This window comes from Zalophus californianus, chromosome 1 (assembly GCF_009762305.2).
Source record: "Zalophus californianus isolate mZalCal1 chromosome 1, mZalCal1.pri.v2, whole genome shotgun sequence".
Lineage (NCBI taxonomy): Eukaryota > Metazoa > Chordata > Mammalia > Carnivora > Otariidae > Zalophus > Zalophus californianus.
In genome coordinates, this window is record NC_045595.1 from 54848491 (window position 1) to 54870035 (window position 21545).

General features: G+C 45.7%; 1 protein-coding gene across 4 annotated transcripts in view; it reads right to left on the reverse strand.

Annotated features, from left to right (window-relative positions):
* Positions 1–2603: 2603 nt before the first annotated feature.
* FGD5 (FYVE, RhoGEF and PH domain containing 5) overlaps positions 2604–21545 on the reverse strand; it is a 118954-nt gene continuing 100012 nt past the window's right edge. For 2 of the 4 annotated variants that reach the window (XM_027586445.2, XM_027586444.2), the window contains 9 exons: positions 20657–20740; positions 19587–19666; positions 17335–17434; positions 16882–17019; positions 16301–16430; positions 15360–15490; positions 9503–9631; positions 4364–4518; positions 2605–4006 (listed from right to left, as the gene is read on the reverse strand). In XM_027586445.2, the coding sequence (XP_027442246.2) occupies positions 3970–4006; positions 4364–4518; positions 9503–9631; positions 15360–15490; positions 16301–16430; positions 16882–17019; positions 17335–17434; positions 19587–19666; positions 20657–20740 (984 nt within the window). In that variant the 3' untranslated portion in view covers positions 2605–3969. Of the gene's footprint in view, positions 4007–4363; positions 4519–9502; positions 9632–15359; positions 15491–16300; positions 16431–16881; positions 17020–17334; positions 17435–19586; positions 19667–20656; positions 20741–21545 lie in introns of all 4 variants that reach the window. The other 2 variants (XM_027586443.2, XM_027586446.2) reach the window with 2 other exon arrangements.

Genomic DNA, 21545 nt, shown 5'->3' on the forward strand with positions numbered 1-21545 from the left:
ACAAAGCTAAAATTTTTGTTCACAGTGTCTTTTGTTTCTCTCTCTGCTTTCTTAACACGGATTTTATTTTGTACAAACCTCTTTCACTCCTGTGGATGTGATGCCTTTCTATACTTGCTCTATTGTAACGGTACCGGTGAAGGACTATCAAGACGATGAGGCCTGTTGTCATTCTGTTCTGTCCCTTTCCTGTACAGCACCACCAGATTACCTGTGCGAAGAAGAAACTGAGGCCACCTAGGGAACTGCCTCCATGGCCCTGCATAGCTCTTGCATTATGCTAATCCAAACCAGAGTCTTTCCAAAAGATGTGGTCCAAAGAGTGGCCTTTGTGGGTGGGTCTTCAGCAGCCGTCCTCCCCTCAGCCCTCAGCTGACCAGTCTATCCCTATAAGTAGCTTAAGAAAGGGCAGGCAGTAAGGAAGTGTGGACCTGGAGCATCATGGGAGGCCTGCTGGGTGCTTCTAAGAAAAAGCTAGAACAGGAAGATGAGCTCCCCCTCCCTGGTGCCTGTGAACAGGGAAACCTATAGCCCCGCCATCAGTGGCAGTCACTCTTCAGTCTCTGGAGAACCAGCCCTGGAATCAAGCTGACACTGGACAACAGATAGAGAAACCCAAAGAGCTTGGTTCTTAGGGATACTGTCAGTCTGAAACCGCCCTGCTTTTGGACCTCCTCTTGTAAAGCTGTTTAAACCAATTTGATGTTAGTTTCCTCTTATTGAAAACAGACTCCTTAGCGTGGACACCTCTGTCCTTTCAACTGACCACTCATGTGTGGAAGCGCAAAACTCCCACGATTATAGAAGCCACAAAACATGGTTGAATCAATTAACAGAATATTCTAGCATGTTGTTGTCTCTGCCTTGTAGCAGAACTCAGGCTCCAGCTTAGTCCTACCACTCCTAGCCCAGGTGACCTCAGTCCCCATTTAGAGGTTCAGTGTTCAGCAATGACATTTATACTGTCAAACAAAAGGCTGGGCTGGATGAAGAAAAGACTCTTCAGTGGTGGTAGCAGGGCTGTCGGTGTCCTGGGCACTGGCTTGCATGGCATACACCCAATGATCCGCCCTCAGTCCACACCCACACGTGGGACCAGGCTGCATCCAACGGAGAATACGTGGTCAGCTTGTCTGTCGGCCTGACCACAACAACTCAAAGCCTACTTCTGATACCTGCAAGAATTATTACCAGGAGCCAGGAACTCGACCAGTGTCCCTGGACGCTTTGTTTCTAGTGTGCTTTGTATTAGTAATCATGAACAGAACTCTTCCTAGTTACTAAGGCCAATCCAGGCTGGAAATACATTGCAGGGAAGGTGTGAAGCCACTTGAAAGTAAGTGCTTCCAGTGCAATTCCAGTTTCATAAAATTTAACTGATTCTGAGAAGTAGGCAGAGGCCAACCCTGCAAAGGGCTGTGTGTTCTTGACCCATGTGTGAAGAGCTCAAGGAGAGGTCATTCAAAACAGAGGGGGAAAAGACCTGATGAACAAAGGAGCTCAGCCTGCCCCTGCCAGACTCTCTTCAGGCCTGGCCTCTTTCTTGCCATTTCCATGGATAAGAAGGAAGGTCTTTGCATATTGTCTTCATCTTGTATTGTCACAGAGCGGGGCCCGTTACTCATGTTCACTTTGTACAGTTCATGCCCTTCCCCATGGGGTTATGGTTCCCAGTCTACTTTCTTGAATGTTTGGTTTGTGCTTTACCCCTGAACTCTTTGGGAAGTTGGAATGGTCTCCATGTGACTGGTGAAAACACCAAGGCATGGAGCTCCTGACGTGAGTGACTTTACCCAGGGCCTGTGTGCTCTCATTTCTGGGCTACCGCTTGGCACAGAACTGCTTCCTCCCTAGAAACACAGCCTTTGCTGAAGCCCAAGGAGCAGGTAGGCAAAGCAGATACCATGGGAAGCTTGGGGAGCGTGGTCGTGGCATCAAAGCTGTTATTTCTCTAGCCCCTGGGTGCATCCACCCTTAGGCCAGGTGGATGGCTTCACCTTAGTTATTCCAACCAGGCCCCGTGAACCTGTAAAATGGGCTGCACAAAGAGAAGGTCAGGGAAGGAACAGCAAGCGAAATTGACTAGTAGAAATCGGCTGAAATCGAAGAACCGTGGGAAAGACAGGTAAGAACGAGTTATAGGTAAACCAGATGGGTCCTTGCCCAGTCACATAGGAACTGTGGAGGATCTTAGTGGCCCCTGCCACTTCCTTTTATAAAACCGATCCATTAGGTTTTATCTATAACCCAGGTGGTTTTTACTAGGGTGACTACTGACTGAGAAATCAAAGCCCCATTACCTCTTCTTTTCAGCATCAGAAATAGGATGTTATATGGTACAAGAGACCTTCAGATGACTTCCAGATGCATAATTCTACCTGGAGCCCAGAAACTGACAGTGGCCAGTGGCACACAGCAGATTGGGGAAGTTCCCACTACCTGGTGCCGAAGTCTTGCTGTGCTTTTTAAAGGCTCAGAGGCTCTAGAAGGCCCGCTTAAAGTAGGTCTGATGATGAAAGTGGTTGCATTGGAATTGATCCCTCAAAAATTAATGAAAAGATCTGTCTAATCACTTAGTTTGAATCATTAATTAAATGTTTAATGCAAACATTTTAAAGGAGAAATTGCAAACTAGAAAAAAAAAATTCCCCTGAAAATATTTAATGTAAATAACTCCTTGAGATGGTGCTTTTTACAAAAGGTTTGTCAGCAAATGCCGTTTTGTTTAGGGGACAGGACATCAGGAAATGATATGATTGTTTTCTATTTCAATGAGAGTAACAAGGAATCCCGCCTACCCCACCCCCATTCTTGCTCTATGTAGAAATTTGTCCAGCATGATGAGCAGCGGTCATCAGCGGGAGGTGGCTGAGCCCCAGGTGCCCAGAGAGTTTCTTCAAGCCACTACTTCTGTGCTCCCTCACTGTGTCCAGAGCCAAGACCACCTATTCACTTTCTGATTATCTCTTTTCTGTCTTCATATCTTTCAAGGCTTTGGTAATACAGCCGAAGGGTAACCATGTTGAAAACAAGCACATGTTCTCTCACACATAACACTGTCAGCTCATGTTGGGTACACACAGGAAGGCACACAATAAATTACAGCAGACCCTATCTCTTCAGAGGGTCTGTGGTGACCTCCAGGGTGGGGGCTGGGCCTGCCGGCAGCCGAGCATCCAGCACTGGGGTAGTGTGAGGACCACCCCGGGAAGGAAGGGGTCCTTCCTTCATTAAGTCATGTCCGTATACAGGTCTCATGATCAAGTGGAGGAGAAAATCCTTGCCTTCTTCTGCAGTGCAGTGCAGCCTCTGCAGTAAGGAGGACCCTCCCTTCTGAGTGCCACTCACCTGCCCCCTTGGCAAGGTCCATCCGTGTTTGCACAAATCAATTGTACGTACACCCTTGTTGAGAACTGGTGGCAAATTAGTCCACAGGACTCCATCTGCTCCTTACTTAAGTAAATCACTTGGAAAACATAAAACTGGAGGTTGTAGCTCAGTAAAACAATAAAGTGCTTTCGATGAGGGTAGCTGTTATTTACCAGTTGTTTCTTGTTTCGCCTGAGGCACTGACATCAATGCTATGGAAGGTGATAATGTTTACCACTAGTAAAAACTGTAAAAGCTTGTTTCCACTAAGAAGCCTGCATTTCTAAAATGTACTTTTTTCCTATTGTTTCCATGTCTTCACGTTACTAAATGCGACCTCACTACCGGGTAAGGAAATCGTTTATGCTGGGGTGGGGCGGGGTCGGGCAGGTGGAAGACACAAGAATAGAAAAGGAGTGGTTCATAAATATTCCTTAGGGGTTCCACTTGTGACGGTGAGAGAGGGGGTTATGGCAAAAAAAGATGAGGCCCCGTGCTGAATCCAGATATGAGTCCCGAGGAGTAGAGACACAGATTGGCTTCTGGAAGGGTCCACATTCTACCTAAGACTTTATTCTGAGTCCACATGCTTGATAACTGCTATAACACACTTGCATCTTCCATGGCCTCGATCCACCTGTAAAACAGAGGAGAGGGCACACTTAGGTGTCACAGCTCTGAGACTCTGGTCAGAGAACCTAGAAGTGACCAGGTGGACTAGGTGACTATTAGCCTGACATTGGGGACCACGTCATATTCATATGTGTTTCCCTAGCATTTAGCAAAAGGTCTGTTGAATCAAAGCATGCCTGTATGAACTAATCATGATAATCTTTAAAAAATCTTATAACCAGGAACAGGTTCTGTTCCGCTGTTCTGCTGTGGCCCAAAGGGGTTAGATGGCACAGGAGGCTGGAACAGAGAGAAGCCAGAGCCCTGGGTAGCAACTTGTAGAGGGAGAGGCAAGGAGATACAGGCCTAGTTATTTGGGTACCTTTGAGCTGAATTGGTATCCTCTGCTTTGAAGCTATAAAATAGGGTTTTCTTGTGGTAGAGGTGAAAAATAGGTCCTACTTCACTGCTGCCCTCTTCCTTCTCTGGGGCAATGGTGAAACCAAGCAGAGGCATACTCTCCATGGCCACTGTGTCCTGCAGAGGGCAAAAGGGAAAACGATATTACACACGGCACTACATACAGTCAACTGCTCAGCATTTGCTGTTACCTCTGATTTCAGATGCGCGATGAGCCCTTCTGTGTGAGGCATGGGTTGGCAACAGTGGAATAACCACACACATACTCTTCACCCCCTCTTCCCGCCAGGACCAGTCATGAGGAGAGAAAGAAACTTAACATTCTGTCACAGCCTATTAGAGTCCAGGCATTTTCATCTTTATATTATCTTGTTGAATCTTCACAACATCACAGAAAGTGTCACTTCTGTTCTAAGAAGACACTGAAGCTCAGAGAAGGTAAATAACTCCCTAAGATCACACAGGTTAGTCAGAGGCAGAGCCAGAATTTGGACTCATGACCACCTTCTAACACTGCATTCTTTCTGCTGACAGAGACTCTGTTTTCCAGAATTATTCCAGATAATATCCCCAATACTCATTCCCCCACAGCCTATCCATGATGTTTCAGTATGGAGCACACAGGGTGTCTGTACTATAAAGTTGCTAATACTGTGATGAGACCTACACAGAGATCATAAGTGGATCTTAAAATCACAGTACTCAGTGGAAAAAGAGATTTTTGTATATAAAGATATATTTACACATACATATTTATGTGAAAATACATGCTCATAAAATACAACTTTATGAAACCACACATAGACAAAGACAAAATTAGTTAAGCAATTAGTTAAGATATAATTAGCTAAGAAGGCTGTGGGAGGAGAAAGAGGATGAGTTGAGGTTGTGTATAAAACGAAACCAACTTTCAGAGACTGCTGGATCAGGAAAAGCATCTAAACTCAATATCGATTCATGATTAAAAAAAAAAACCCTCGGCAAACTAGAAGGGAACTTCCTTAATCTGAGGGCATCTATAAAATACCTACAGCTAACATCCTACTTAATAGTAAAATACTGAATGCTTTTCCTGTAAGATTGGGAACAAGGCAAGAGGGTGCTCGCCCCTACCAATTAAACTCAAAATTGCACTGGTGGTCCTAGTCATTGCATTAAGGCAAGAAGAAAAACAAAGTTCAGAAAAAGAAGAAGTTAAACTATCGGTGCTTGCAAAGGACTTGTTTGATTGTAAAACAACTACTAGAACCAATAATCAACTTAGCAAGGTCACGGGATAATCAATTTTTTTTATATCTGTTTACAGCAAACAACTAGAAAATAAACTCCATTCAAAATAGCATGCAGGGGCGCCTGGGTGGCTCAGTCATTAAGCGTCTGCCTTCAGCTCAGGTCATGATCCCCCGGTCCTGGGATCGAGCCCCACCCACATCAGGCTCCCTGCTCGGCGGGAAGCCTGCTTCTTCTCCCACTCCCCCTGCTTGTGTTCCCTCTCTTGCTGTCTCTCTCTGTCAAAAAATAAATAAAATCCTAAAAAAAAATAGCATGCAAAAAATAAAATAGGAATAAGGTTAACAGAAATGCAAGAACAGAAGTATGAGACCTCTATACTAAAACTACAAAACATTAAAAGAAAAACTAAAGAACTAAATAAATGAAGATTTATGCCATATTCATAGAGTTGAAGATTCAATATTGTTAAGATGCCAACTCTCCCCAAATTGATTCAACAATCTCTGTCATCATCTCAGGCTTTTGGGTAGAAATTGACAAGTTTACATGGAAACACAAAAGACCTAGAATACCCCAAACAATCTTTAAAAACAACAATGTTGAAGGGGCACCTGGGATATTCAATCTGGCACCGGACTGGTGACTCTGGCTCAGGTCATGATCTCATAGGTCATGGGACTGAGCCCTGTGTCAGTGGGAAGTCGGCTTGAGATTCTCTCCCTCTGTTCCTCCCCCCACTCCTGTATGCACATGCACACTCTCAAACAAACAAACAAATAAATAAAAGAACAATGTTGGAGGCTTATACAGTCTGACTTCAAGACTTACTATAGAGTTCTAGTGATTAAGACAGTAAAGTATTGGCATAAAAATTGGTAAATATATCAGTGAAATGGAATAGAAAACGCAGAGATAGCCCCAAATGTAGTCATTTGATTTTTTAATTTTTATTTTTTAAAAGATTTTATTTATTTTTTGACAGCGAGATAGCGAGAGGGAACACAAGCAGGGGGAGTGGGAGAGAGAGAAGCAGGTTTCCTGCTGTGCAGGGAGCCCAATGCGGGGCTCCATCCCAGGACCCTGGGATCATGACCTGAGCCGAAAACAGACACTTAACGACTGAGCCACCCAGGTGCCCCTAGTCATTTGATATTTAACAAAGGCGCCAAAATAATCCTATTAGGGAAAGGAAAGTTTGTTTTTTTTTTTTAACAAGTGGTGGTGGAATAACTGGATATCCATATGGAAAAAAATGAACCCCAACCCCTGTCTCATACCATACTCAAAATTAATTTCAGATAGACCTGAATGTAAAAACTAAAGCATTCAAGTTTTCAGAAGCAAATACAGGGGGAACAACTTTGTGACTTGGAGTAGACTAAAAGTTTCTTGTGATATGAAAAGCAACAGCCATAAAGGAAAACACTAATAAATTAGGTTTCATTTAAGTTAAAAACTTCTGTTCACCAAAAGAACAGAACAAATTCATTAAGAAAATGCACAGGCAAACCACAGACAGGGAGAGAATATTCACAAAACATTTATCTGACAAAAGACTGGTGTCCAAGCTATGTAAAGAATTCCTGTAACCCAGTAATAAGACAACTTAAAAAAATATGCAAGAGATCTGAACAGACACTTCTCAAAGGGAAATACAGAAATAGCCAATAAGCACATCAAAAACATCATTAGTTACTAGGGAAATCTAAATTAAAACCACACTGAGCTACTAGTAAATTAATGACTGACAATACCAAATGTTAACTAAGATGTGGAGCAACTAGAACTCTCACACTTACATACATTGTTGAGGGGAGTATAAAATGGTAGACCACTTTGCGAAAGGGCTGTAATTTCTGATAAATCAAACATATACCTTCCTATGATCTAGAAATTCCAATCCTAGGTGTCTACCCAAGTGAAATAAAAACCTATTTTCATATAAAAACCTCTATACAAAAGTTTAAAGTGGCTTTATTCATAATTACCAAAAACCAGAAACAACCCAAATGTCCTTCAACTGATGAATGGAATAAACACATGGTGGTATGTTCACAACATAGAATACTACTCAGCCATAAAATGTCATGACCTACTGCTGTATTCAAAAACATGGATGACTCTCAAACACCTCATGCTGAGTGGGAGAGGTCACATTTATATGTGATTTGATTTATATGAAGATTCTAAAAGAGGTAAAACTAATCTATGGTAGAAAAAATTCAGAACAGTGTGCTGCCTCTGGGGAGAGGAATGAGGTGGGGATACCACAGGTAAACAACAGGAGTTCATGATAGTACACACAGCAAAAACTGGCTATCCATTTTATCAAACCGTTTTTCTTTGATGGAATTTGAGAGCTTAGTCCCTATCACTGGCATGGTCTTATTAAGAAATTGTACTAGTTCTTTATGGAAAAAACTACTTCGGAAGCATACTTAAAATCCACCTTTTAAAATTAACTTAGGGTGTCACTTCCAATGACAACCGTTGCTCAGGACCTAGAGAATGGACAGGATTCACCTCTTTGGTGGTTATTTAATTATCACTAGCCTTCATTCACCTGTCTAAGACAGAATTTCTTCCCAAAGAGTGGTCCATGGGATGGGAGAGTCCCATGAGACACTCCATGAGGAAGGGCCTGTGGTCAGGCCAGCTTGGGAAATCCCCTCATCTCAGAGATCCACAACACATCTGGGTACATTACAGATTCTAAGAAGTACTCCTACTAACTGCCCACTCAGGGTCCCCTCCGAATCCATTGTTTAGAGAACCCCTGTGAGCATCCTGTGTAATACCTACTTTGGAAGATGGTGCCCTGGGCTGCAGGTGGGCATTACATCACATTTCAGTTTGTTCTGGAAAGATCAAAATTCTCCTCGGCTTCCCTGTGGGCATGTCAGTGAGGGCACTGGAGTCACTCAGGCCCACTGTGGGTCTCCCTCTGTCTTTCTGTGTCCCTGCTGGCCTCTGGGATTCCCTGAGGGAGGGGCAGGCTGCAACCATCACAGCTACAGGTCTTTCGTAAGAGAATGTTTATGCCCCCAAAATAAAGTGTCTTGCGCCTTCGCCAGCATCTGGGGGTGGGGTAGAAGCACCAGTCCTGTGCTGATGTGAATATCCTCCTGGGGTAAAACATACACGCTCAGCAGCTGGGCTCTTAAGTCCCGTTTTCAAAGTGGGTTTAGCCCGTGGAAGCCACCGGATGGTGGGGGCTAGACATGGAAATCTTTCAAACTATCCTCCAGCTTCAGCCTGGGTCAGGACCAGACAGCCCCCTGCTGTATAACCATAGTCCACACCTGGCTAGTCTGAAAGCAGGCTCGACTTCCAAGGCCCTCCTACATTTTATATGTAAAGGTAAGATGCTCTGTAAAAAGTATCAACTTAAGTTTTATTTAGTAGAAACATTACCACAAAAACAATGTAGTTCTCTGAGAAAAGAAATGCACAGAGTAAAAAAGTGTGGTAGCTTCCTCCAAGCTGTGTTGAATTCTGTCCCAGACACTGAGATGGAGAGCAGAAAGCAGCCTGCTCTTATGGAGTGCCTGGCTTGTGCTAGATGCTGGGCCTGTGACCTTCAAACACTTGGGTGCACAGGTCTGCAAGCTGTCCCACCTTATCTCCACAGAGAAAGGTAAATTCTTTCAACTTGGAACCGACACATGGTTGTGTATTTGTAGCAACACTCAGCTCATGGTACTGCCCAACACAGACTGGAGTGATAGGGGAACTGGAACCCGCATCCAGCCTCACACTGCCCTGCAGGCGATGGGGTGTTGTGCATACCCAGATGGACATTCTGAGGCATGAGCTTAACCTGAGGGCCTTCACAGGTGAGAGGAGAGAGAGCATGAACCACCACTACCTCACTGGCCATGTAGGTGTAGAGCACTTTGCCTTTGATGACAAACCAGAGCTTCTTCCAGTGCCTCTTGCCTTTCTTGCACCGGCTCAGATAGCCACTGATGGCGGAGCCCTCTCCCGAGGCGGCCACCTGACAGAAGAGAAGCAGAATGGTCAGGGCACCAGGGGGTAGGCATGGTTCAGACGGAGCTAAAATGACATTGCAAACCAGCTGGCAGAGTGTTTATACTGCTTTGAAATCTGAGACTTGGATGAGGTCTCAGGATACATCCAGCACCTCAAAAGCAGCAAAACGGTACCAGGGATTAAGACAGGACTTACTGAGTGGACGCAGGAGATGACACAAGAGTCAAAAACTGCCTTCAGGAGTGCTGCCCTGAGTGATGTTTCAGATTCTTGGCTCCCTCTCCCCAACCCACAAGGCCCCATAATATGCAAATATCTGGGAGAAAGATTCTTCCTTCTAAAATTGATTCTTACAAGACTTAATATGTATTCTTCTCAAACTTTTCAAAAAAAAAAAAATAGAAAAGGAAGGAAACCTATGAGGCCAGCATTACTCTGATACCAAAACCAGATAGAGAAACCACTAAAAAAGAGAACCACAGGCTAAATATCTCTGATGAACATAGATGCAAAAACCCTCAACAGAATACTAGCAAGCTGAATCCAACAATACATTAAAAAAATCGTTCACCACTATCAAACCGGATTTATTCTTGGGATGCAAGGGTGGTTCGATATTTGCAAATCAATCAACGTGGTACATCACATTAACAAAAGAAAGGATAAGAACCATAGGGTCATTTCAATAGATGTAGAAAGAGCATTTGACAAAGCACAACATCCATTCATGATAAAAACACTCAATAAAGTAGGTTTAGAGGGAACACACCTCAACATAATAAAGGCCATATATGAAAAATGCACAGCTAATATTATCTTAAATGCAGAAAAACTGAGAGCTTTTCCTCTACAGTCAGGAATAAGACAGGGGTATCCACTCTCACCACTTTTATTCAACATAGTACTGGAAGTCCTAGCAACAGCAATCAGACAACAAAAAGAAAGAAGCAGCATCCAAATTGGGGTGCCTGGCTGGCATAGTTGGTGGAGCATGTGACTTTTGATCTTGGGTTCATGAGTCTGAGCCCCATGTTGGGTGTAGAGATTGCCTAAAAAAAAGGCATCCAAATTGGGAAGGAAGAAGTAAAATTTTCACTATTTGCAGATGACATGATACTATATACATAGAAAACCCAAAAGACCCCCAAGAACTGTTAGAACTGATAAATTCAGTAAAGTCACAGGATACAAAATCAATGTACAGAAATCTGTTGCATTTCTATACACCAATAATGAAGCAGCAGGAGAAATTAAGGAATCATTCCCATTTACAACTGCACCAGAAAAAGGATACCTAGGAATAAACCTAACCACAGAGGTGAAAGACCAATACTACTATGAAGACCTATAAAACCCTGATGAAAGAAACTGAAGATGGAACAAAGGGATGGAAAAACATTCCATGCTCATGGACTAGAAAAACAAATATTGTTAAAATATCTATACTACCTAAAGCAACCTACATATTTAATGCAGTCCCTATCAAAATACCACTAGCATATTTCACAGAGCTGGAACAAAACAATCCTAAAATTTGTGTGGAACCACAAAAGTCCCTATTTAGCCAAAGCAACCGTGAAAAGGAAAAGCAAAGCTGGAGGCATCACAATTCCGGACTTCAAGTTATATTACAAAGCTATAGTCATTAAAACAGTACGGTGCTGGCACAAAAACAGATACAGAGATCGATGGAACAGAATAGAAAATGCAGAAATGGACCCACAACTATACAGTCAATTAATCTTGGACAAAGCAGGAAAGAATATCCAATAGGAAGACTGTCTCTTCAACAAATGGTGTTGAGAGAACTGGAAAGCAACACGCAGAAGAATGAAACTAGACCACTTTCTTACATCATACACAAAAATAAATTCAAAAATGGGTTAAAGATCTAAATGTGAGACCTGAAACCATAAAAATCCCAGAGGAGAACACAGACAGTAACTTCTTTGACATCAGCTACAGCAACTTCCTTCTAAATATGTCTCCTGAGGCGAGGGAAACAAATGCAAAAATAAACTATTGGGACTTCATCAAAATAAAAAGCTTCTGCACAGCAAAGGAAACAATCAACAAAACTAAAAGGCAACCTTTGGAACGGGAGAAGGTAACTGCCAATGGCATGTCTGATGAAGGGTTAGTATACAAAATACATAAAGCCTTTATAAAACTCAACACCCAAAAAACAAATAATCCAATTAAAAAGTGGGCATAAAACTTGAACAGATATTTCTCCAAAGAAGACATCCAGATGGCCAACAGATACATGAAAAGATGTTTATCCTCACTATCATCAGGGAAGGGCAAATCAACACTACAATGAAAAACCACTTGACACCCGTCAGAATGGCTAAAATCAACAACACAAGAAACAACAGGTGTTGGCAAGGATGTGGAGAAAGGGGAACCCTCTTGCACTGTTGGTGGAAATGCAGACTGGTGCAACCACTGTGGAAAACAGTGTGGAGGTTCCCCAGAAAGTTAAAATAACTAACCTACCATCTAGATCTAGCAATCACACTACTGGGTATTTACCCAAAGAATACTAAAACACTAATTCACAGGGATACATGTACCCCAATGTTTATAGCAGCATTACCGACAATAGCCAAGATATGGAAGCAGCCCGGGTGTCCACCAATTGATGAATGGATAAAGAAGATGTAGTAAATATATACAGTGGAATGTTACTCAGCCACGAAAATGAATGAAATCTTGTCATTTGCAATGACATGGATGGAGCTAGACAGTATTATGCTAAGTGAAATAAGTCGGTCAAACAAAGACAAATACCATATGATTTCACTCATATGTGGAATTTAAGAAACAAAACAAATGAGCAAAGGGGGAAAAACATGAGAGAAAAAAACCAAGAAACATACTCCTAACTATAGAGAACACACTGATGGTTGCCAGAGGGGAGAGGGGTGGGGGATGGGTGAAATAGATGATGGGGATTAAGGAGGCCACTTGTGACAAGCACCGGGTGATGTATGAAGTGTTGAATCACTATATTGTGCACCTGAAACTAATAAACACTGTATGTTAACTAACTGAAATTTAAATAAAAACTTGAAAAAATAAAAAAACCCATACATACATGCTCAAAAAAATAAATTTGATTCTTACACTTTTTAAAATTTTTAAAGATTTTATTTATTTTAGAGAGAGCACGTGAACACAAGTTGGGGGGGGCAGAGGTAGAGACAGAATCTTAAGCAGACTCCGTGCTGAATGTAGAGCCTGATGTGGGCTCAACATGGGGCTCAATCTCACGATCCTGAGATTGTGACCTGAGCCAAAACCAAGAGTCAGAAGCTCAGCTGACTGAGCTACCTAGGTGCCCCTGATTCTTAAGCTTATCTCTTATATTTAAGGATGGATCCTCTTTGTAATGTTTACTTAAAAGGTTTTATAATCTTCTTCCTAATGGGGGGTGGGTTAATTCCTGTTGTTATTAGTAGAAGTAGTATTTGTCTGTTGCAGTCTTTATGTGGGGGTTCAGAACACAATACAGGTTTGGAGAAATACCAGTCTGGGGTTCCAGCCCAGGTTCTCCCAGTTATTGGATGGGCAATGTGGGCAATTTACTTCTTCTAAGTCTTAGATTCCCTACTAGCAAGACTGGAATTAATGACATAAGAGAGGTACCTGACAGGTATAGTGCCTGACCCACAGGACTGCTCATAAATATTAATCTTACTATTGGAGCAAGAAGGCCAGGTTTGGAAATAATTTCATCTGACTTTCCCATTTTACAGATGGGGAAACTGAGGCCTGGAGGAATGGAGGTTATCTACCGAAGGTCAAATCTCTACTTAGTTGAAGAGAGGGTAAAGAACTTGGATCTCTTGGCAAATACTCCAAAGGTCAATGAACTTCAATGCAGGGAAAGGAGGCCATCACCAGCCTGGGATTTTTTTTTTTTTTTAAGATTTTATTTATTCATGAGAGAGAGAGAGAGAGGGAGAGAGAGAATGAGCAGGGGAAGGCCAGAGGCATGCTTTCCACTGAGCAGGGAGCCTGACGTGGGGCTCGATCCCAGGACCCCAAGATCATGATCTGAGCCGAAGGCAGACGCTTAACAACTGAGCCCCCCAGAAACCCAGCCTGGACTGTTTTAAGAAGTACCAGGAAAGGAGCCTGTGTCCGCCACAGGTTCCAGGACTCCTAGCACCAGACACAGGCTTTGTCTCCCTGCACTTGCCCTGCCAGGGCAGCTCGCAGAATGAGAAAGACAGAGTAGACAGAGTATGTCGGGGGAAACCGATTCTGACCTCCCTTTCTGGCGGGTGATCAGGGAGACAGCATTTCTGCAGACTTTCTCATGGGGAGCAGGGCTTACTGTTAAGGTGGAGCTGCAGAGAAGGGACAGGGCAGCAGGTGACAGGTGGGGCACATTTCTCCTGGGGCTGCTGCAAATCCTACTAAGTGCAATCTTTGCTAGGTAATAAAAAGGTTGTCACTTTGAGCAAAAATTACCAAAGGGCTAGCTAGGACACCAGCAACAAAGACAGCTGGACTCCAGAAGGCTAAGAGCAGCGGTTCTCAAACTGTGTGCCCATGGAACACTCAGGTTCTGCCCAGCAGGAGTGAAAAGGTGATCTTTTCTCAATTGGTGGAAAGGGACTAGGTTAAATAAATGATGCTACAACCATACAACGTATAAAGTATGAGATTTGTATGTGTGAGCAAATGTGGAATGATAGCTAAGAGAAATTAAGTGTGAAGAGTGTATAGAAGATTCAGTACAATTTACCTTTTCAGTAAAAAAAAAAAGGATCAATGAATGTACATCTTTATTATGTATATACATTAAAATTTCTGGAAGGATCCCTAAGAAACTTGATGGTGGTTACCTCTGGGAGTAGGTGGGACTGGAGGAGTTTGGGGAGGGAGAGAAACTCATGTTTCATCAGGTATTCTTTTGTGCTGTTTTGAAAAAAAAATTTTTTTTTACCATGTACGTGTTATTCCCAAGATTTTTAATATGCAAAGGAATTAAGTAAACGAGTAGAACTGTACCCCTTTAAAATTTCCATGCCCTAACACTTTTTGAAACCCTTGCCACCTGCTACTCAATAATGAATATTAATGCAAAAACTTGGAAACAGCTGATCTTCTTTCGACAGCATGTATATTCATGGACACACATTTGTTTGTGGTTGTGACCAGAATATAGACATATAATCTGGCCCTCCTTATAGGATAGACTTGAACTTAAGCAATTCTGAGGCTTCCTGCAGACAGTCCCACATCCTCCAGGAGGCTCAGCACCCGAGGCCCTTTGGGACCCGCAGGCCGAGTGGGCAGCACAGCTCCAAGGGCCTGCTAGGGAGGGCTAAGCCAGGACTGTGGCTGTTTTAGTCAGAAGGACCCCAGTGATCTGTGCACTACCCATGGGGACCAGGTCTAGGCCATGGGACAGGAGAGAAAGTAAGGAGAAAAAAAGAAAGACTTGGAGGGGAGAGAGGGATGGGAAAGACTTTTAGCACCATCTACATTTCGGGTCCTGCCTTCTGCCACCAAGCAGGCATGTTCTCAGTCACGCCCAGGAGACAGGCCCTTGTTAGTGGTGAGTCAGTCCTTGTCACAAGAGTGTCTCCCATTTGGGAATTCTCTTTGTCCTGAAGAGCTCAGCCAGGCTGGGGGAGGTCAGACCCTGTCCACCGAGGAGGACCATGAACCTTCTAAATCCCTTGCCTCTCACATAGGCAGTCCGCCTGCCTTACCTCGGTCAGGGCTGAAGGGACCTTCTTCTGTTTCTTGAAAGTTGAGGGGTTGATGCCGTGGAAGACAGACGAGAAGGCACTGCTTGAGAAGCGGGGGGAGGACAGGGGGAAGCTCATGCTCACGGGCCGCTCTGTAACCAAGACAAGCCACAGGGGATGGGAGGTGAGTGTCCACATGGACAGGCATGCTTCTTGCTTTGGAATGCCAATTCCTATAAAATTAGAGCTCTGGGTCCCTCCTGAGATGGGAATCAGCCTCATGAGGGGGATTAGGTGTGACCAGAAAGACAGGCACACTCCCTCTGATGACACGAAGGCCGTGGGGGCCATGAAGGAAGGCTTTTCCTGGGTGCTGGCTATCCCTTCTTCACCTGGGCTGTCCTCTGTGATGGCCTCAGGTGGCCCCATGGAGGAGAAATCTTTGGTTTTGGGCCCAGTATACACTTGCTGTCCCTCTGGCCCAACCCTGCTTGGGCAAAGCTTGTACCCTGACCGCAGTCTCTCAGGAGCCAGCTTGGCTTCCTCAGGATCCTTTATCACTCAAGGAGCCCTCAGCCCTTCCCTGATCCACAACTCCTCTGCTATCTGTCTCAAAATCCTTATCCTGGAAAGGTCCCATAGAACACAAGCCTATAGAACATTTTCAAAAAGAGGGTCAACCATGGCAAAGTATACCTGAAGCACCACGCCTGCTATCCCCTTCACAGAGAGGCACTGACCCAGCGTTTCCCAAGCTTAGCTGCCCACAGACCCTTCTTCTGGGAGTGCCTATCGATTTCCCATGGAGCCAACATTTTGGGAAATGGTGCCCCAGGTATGAGTTTAAACCCTTATTTCCTCCTTCAGGGCTGCTTTTGTTCTGAACTCCACAGGAAAGTGGTTTCAGGCACAACCAGGGGCCAGCGAGAAGCCACCCGGAAGAACAGTGGTGCCCAGGTTACCTCTCATCAGTCCTGGGACATCCCCGCCCCTCTTCTTCAGCTCCCCATAGCAGCCATCACAGACCTTGGCCATCCGGTCCTTGAGGTACTTCAGAGGGTACTTGTTTCTTGAACAGTTCCGGCACACAATCTGCAAGCCCGCGTGGGGACATACGTTGGAACAGTTCTCACCCTCTGCATGTGCATGTGCAGAGGACCAGCATCTTCTCCCCTTTGCTGACTCACCCCCCACCTCTCCAGGTACTGCTCTGAGCACAGGACTGTGCCAGGTCCCCCTGCTTTCCCATCGTGGAGACACAGAGTTTCTGTGTAAGTGTCTATCAGTTTTTCTGCTGAGCCCTTAACCAGGACATGATACTTTTTCTCCAAAGACAATAATCACGTGTGCTATGATTTTCTTTTGGGAATGCAGTGGTGGAATGGAATGGGATTTGGAGCCCTGGTTTGAGGCTATCGGTAAATGGGGCCTCACAAGGTTAATGTGAAAACACCCTGCCCTGAGCCCAAGAGTAACTGCAGGATGCCCGAGTGCCCACCCCACACGACCCCAAGTTCACACTCACCCAGATGAGGTGACTCACCTTGCCACAGGCGTGGCAGTGGTGACGCCTCAGGGTGAGGGAGAAGTCGCAGCCACAGTTCATGCACATCATAACATGTGTGACAGGCACCAGAGTGGGGGGCCTCTCCCCCAGGCTGACCCCCAGCCTCTCCCGTATCTGGAGCAATGGAATGGGATGAGCGGTGTGGTCAGGAGATGGTTAGATGGGTGCCCTCTTTCCTGTACGGGGTGTGGGATGGATTCTAATTCTACAACCCCTTCCACCCCACAGCATCCTCTAGGATGCTAATCTCGGGTCAGAAACAGAGCCAACTGGAGGTGCTGTACTTGGGCCTGGCCATGGGGGAGCTGGTGGGAAGGGTGGGAGGAGGAGCCCGATGGAAGGAGCTGAGAGTCCTTCTGGGTGTGTGGGTGCCCAGGGAAACCCAGGGCTGTGAGGCCAGTGTCAGGGGCGGGGCAGGGCCCCACTCACCTCCACACTGTGGTGGAAGGCAGCCAGGGCCTGGGCCTTGTAATCCTCAGGGAGGGCTCTGCTCAGACAGCTGTGCCACTCGTCCCGCTCTGCGCAGGAGCTGCGGGCGCAACGTGGCGTAAGCAAGGCATGCAGCATGCACAGTGGCTCAGCCTCTGCTTCTCAGTGTAGATCAAATCCCCCCACCTTTCCCCTGGCCGGGCTTCTCGGTGTCTGAGATCCCACCAAGAACCGGCCGTCTGCCAGACCAGCCTAGGATTGTACCTTGGCGCCTCCATCTACTAGCAGGGCAGCCAGGGCAAGAAAGCTGTCCTCTGGGCCTGCTTCTTTTCCTGCAACACGGGATGGTCAACACTATCCCTCTAGCTACCAGAGCTGCTGTGGGGAAGAAATGACGTGTGGGTTTGTTAATGGCAAAACACTGTGCAGAAGCAAAGGGCATTAGGGAGGTGCAGAGGGGTCCCACCCTTAGGAGGGATGGGGCGGGGGGCAGGGTGCAGAGGGCTGTGTACACGGGGAGGGGAGGGGCAGGCGAAGATGGAAAAGTTCAACATCCCTGTCGCCGCCCCATCTTCCTCCTCATTTTCTCACATAGTTTCCCAGACACTCCCTCACCCAACAAGTTGGTTTCCCAAATCCCCATTCTGCACCGTGCCCTGCAGGGTTTTCTGAGTGGTGAGCATGGTCCCAAGAGACAGCGGGGTGAAAATTCTCCCAGGGCCCACTAGGTGTCGCTCCCACCCTGCGTAAGAGTGTGGCCTTGACCCAGGAAAGCCCGGAGAAGGGACCACGTTGGCCTGGGAGGGAGGTGGGGGTAGGGGGGAATGGCCAACAAGATGCCATGTCCCTGAAGGGAGATGTATGCGCCCGCCTGTCTCCTGGAAGCTTCAGCATGAAGTATCTGGGTGTGCAGGAAGGTGACCGGCCTGTCAGTGACGGTGGCTCCTCGAGGCCACTAGCCAAAGGGCAGTGCCCCTGCCTAGCAGAGATGGGCAGCCTCATCTGAAGGGCTGAGTGTGTCCTGTCACCACTCCCACCTCACAGCTGGACATATAGAAACCATACCCCGGGCCGTCTCAGGCCCCTGACTTTACCTAGAGATGAGGAGAAAAGATGCCATGGAACCCCATCTAGGCATCACCTCCTCCATGAAGCCTTCCCTCACTTCCCCAGATGGGTGGTCACTCCTTGGAATTTTCAAGGTTTCTTCTACCCACTCAGCAGTAGACAGTAGTGGATAAGAGCTCTGGGTCACACAGTCCTGTGTTTGAGCCCCAGTTCCTCCTCACATGGCCATGTGACACCTTTCTAGGCCTCAACTCCCCATGCATGGGAGCAGTCTCAAGCCCCACAGCCAAGGGTGGCGATGGGGTCAGAGGAGGTGCCTGAGACCCAGTAGGTGCCTAATGTATGTTACTCTTGTCATCAACACTTTTAACTATTACAGCAGTTATGCTCTATATCATGACCAATACGTAAGTCTCCTGCCTTTAATGTAGGCTTCCCCCGAGCACAGCAAGGTCTAACTCTTGTGTCCTCAGCACAGGACCTGGCACTGAGGAGTGGCTAATAAATGCTGAAGGAATAAATGCAACTGCGTGAGACTGTGTCAGTGTGTGCGCATCCTGTGCCAGCCCAGGAATCACCACCCCCAGGTCATGTACCAGCTGAGAGGGGACACAGACACCCATGTCTTGGGGACCCTCTCTCAGCCCCCACAGTGCCCACAGTGGCCCCAGCAGGGGCCACATCTCCCTGGTTTCTGAGCCCAGGGAGCTTGAGCTGGCCTTGCCTGGAAATAGGGAGAGGGGGAAGCTCTTTGGCTGCCTAGAGTAAGCGAGGTGGGGTCCCTGGGTAGCCGAAGGCCTGGGGAAAACACACACACTTCTGATAGAGAGGCCACACCCCCGAACCAGGGAAAGGCAAATGATGAATGCTCACTCATTATGTTTTTCTCTCACTCTCCAGATACGAAAGCCCAAAAGCAGACCACTTTATGAACTAAAGTGCACGATGCATTTTTTACTGATCTTAACCTCTTGCATTGCTGTAAAGACCCAATAATTCGTAGACTTTTACAAACATGAGATATTGTTGTTATATTTAAATGACAGGCTCTAGAAAATAAGTCCCTTAACCCAAAATAATACCAAAATAGAAATGACACATCCAGGTTATTATTCCAACCTTTAACACCTGCAAAATCCTGCCCCTTTATCCCTCAGACCCTCCCTCTACCCACCTCCCCATACCTCGCAGATAGAGTCAGGCAGGACTGGGAAGTCTCGATCTTTAGAGCATAGGGCACTTTCTCCATCACAGGACGACTGACCTAGAAAACCAAGAGCAGACTGTCAGGGTGGGGGCAGGGAGGGGCAAGCACAGACCCGCCTCTTCTGGTCCTGACACCGTGGCTCCAACTCTGGCCTGTGGGCACCCATCCACCCCTAGGAAGGTGGGTATGTACCCTAAAGCACTAGAAGCAGGCTCTGTACAGGTATGTGTATACTTTGTTCATAGCAGCATTATTCATTGTGGCCAAAAGGTGAAAGGAACTCAAGTGTCCATCCATGAACAAATGGGAAAAAAAATGTGGTCTATATGTACAATGGAATATCATTAAGCCATAAAAAGGAAGGACATTCTGACACAGGTTGCAACATGGATGCACCTTGAGGACATCCTGCTAACTGAAATAGGCCAGTCACAAAAAGACAAATACTGTATGATTCTATTTACATGAATTATCTAGAGCAAATTCCTAGAGACAAAAAATAGGATGGTGGATGCCAGGGGTTGGGGGCTGGAGGCCTGGGGAGTTAGGAATGGGGCTAGAGTTTCATCTGGGGATGATACAAAAGTTCTAGAAATGAATGGTGGTGATGGTTGCACAGCAGTGTGAATATACTTGATGTCGCTGAACTGTATACTTAAAAATGGTTAAAATGGTAAATTTATGTTATATATATTTTACCACAATTTAAAAAACTTTACTGAACACCCACTTATTTCCTCCCTCCAAATGTGTCCTTATGTGTTTTCCTTTTCTTAGGATGCTCTTCCCTTTCCCCTTTCCCGTCTGTCCAAATATTATCTACCCTAAAGAATTCAGCTCCCTTCCTCTGGGAAGTCCTCCTTCCATCTCCACTCTCCCTGGACTACTTACAGCACAATCCTGCTATAACCCACAGTGTAATGCTGTTTCCTTAGGGCTGCCTCTTCCTGCTGGTCTATGTGCTCCTAGAAGTGGGGATGCTGTCTTTCCTCCCCTGAGGTCTCCCTCTGCCCACCCACCCCAGGGTGCCTAGCACCAGACATTTACCTTCATGCTGGCCACTGACAATGTGTTCTTCAGCAGGTATTTCCCATCCTTCTGGGGATACGTATACAGGAGCACATCGCTCATCTGGGGAGAAGGAAACCCCATCAGATGTGAAGGCTGTAGGCTGTCTGTCCTGGAGGATCACTGAGCTCTGGAGAGCAGAGGCATCTTGCATTCCCCAGTGACCCTCACAGGAGAGCAAAACCGCTCTGAGCAAACACATGAGTCCCTTCCTTTAAACTCACTCCGAGGTCGATAGTTAAGAGGAATAAATGCAGATGTCCACAAAAGGTCAAGTACAGGAATGTTCATAGAGGCTTTACTCATAACAGCCAAACAGTGGGACCACCCCAAATGTCTAATCAACAGGTGAATGGATAAATGAACTACAGTACATCCATACTGTGGAGAACTACATAGCCGCCAAAGGAACTGATGGTCCACATAAGAGCATGGACGAATCTCAAAAACATGCTAAGTGAAAGAAGTCAGACACAGAGGGGTACACACTGCTTCATAACATTTATATGGAGTTCCAGATCAGGCAAAACTAATCTGTAGTGATGGAAATTAGGCCAGTGGTTGCTTGGGGCAGGGGATGGGGGAAGTGAGTGCTAAGGAGCCTAGGGGAACTTTCAGGGGGTTGGTCTAGAAATATTCTCTATCTTGACCCAGGTGGTGGTTACACAATGACACATATTAGTCAATATGCAGGTACGCAGACTTAAGATTGATATATTTTACTCTACGAATGAAGCTGTCATAAAGTATAGTTAAGGAAGGGAGAGGAAGCTCCCTGATAGGGAGCTGATGGGTCCTGGTCACTGGTGTAACTCCAGTGACCACAGCAGGTACTCAATATTTGTTGAATGAACAACTGAAGCTCCTT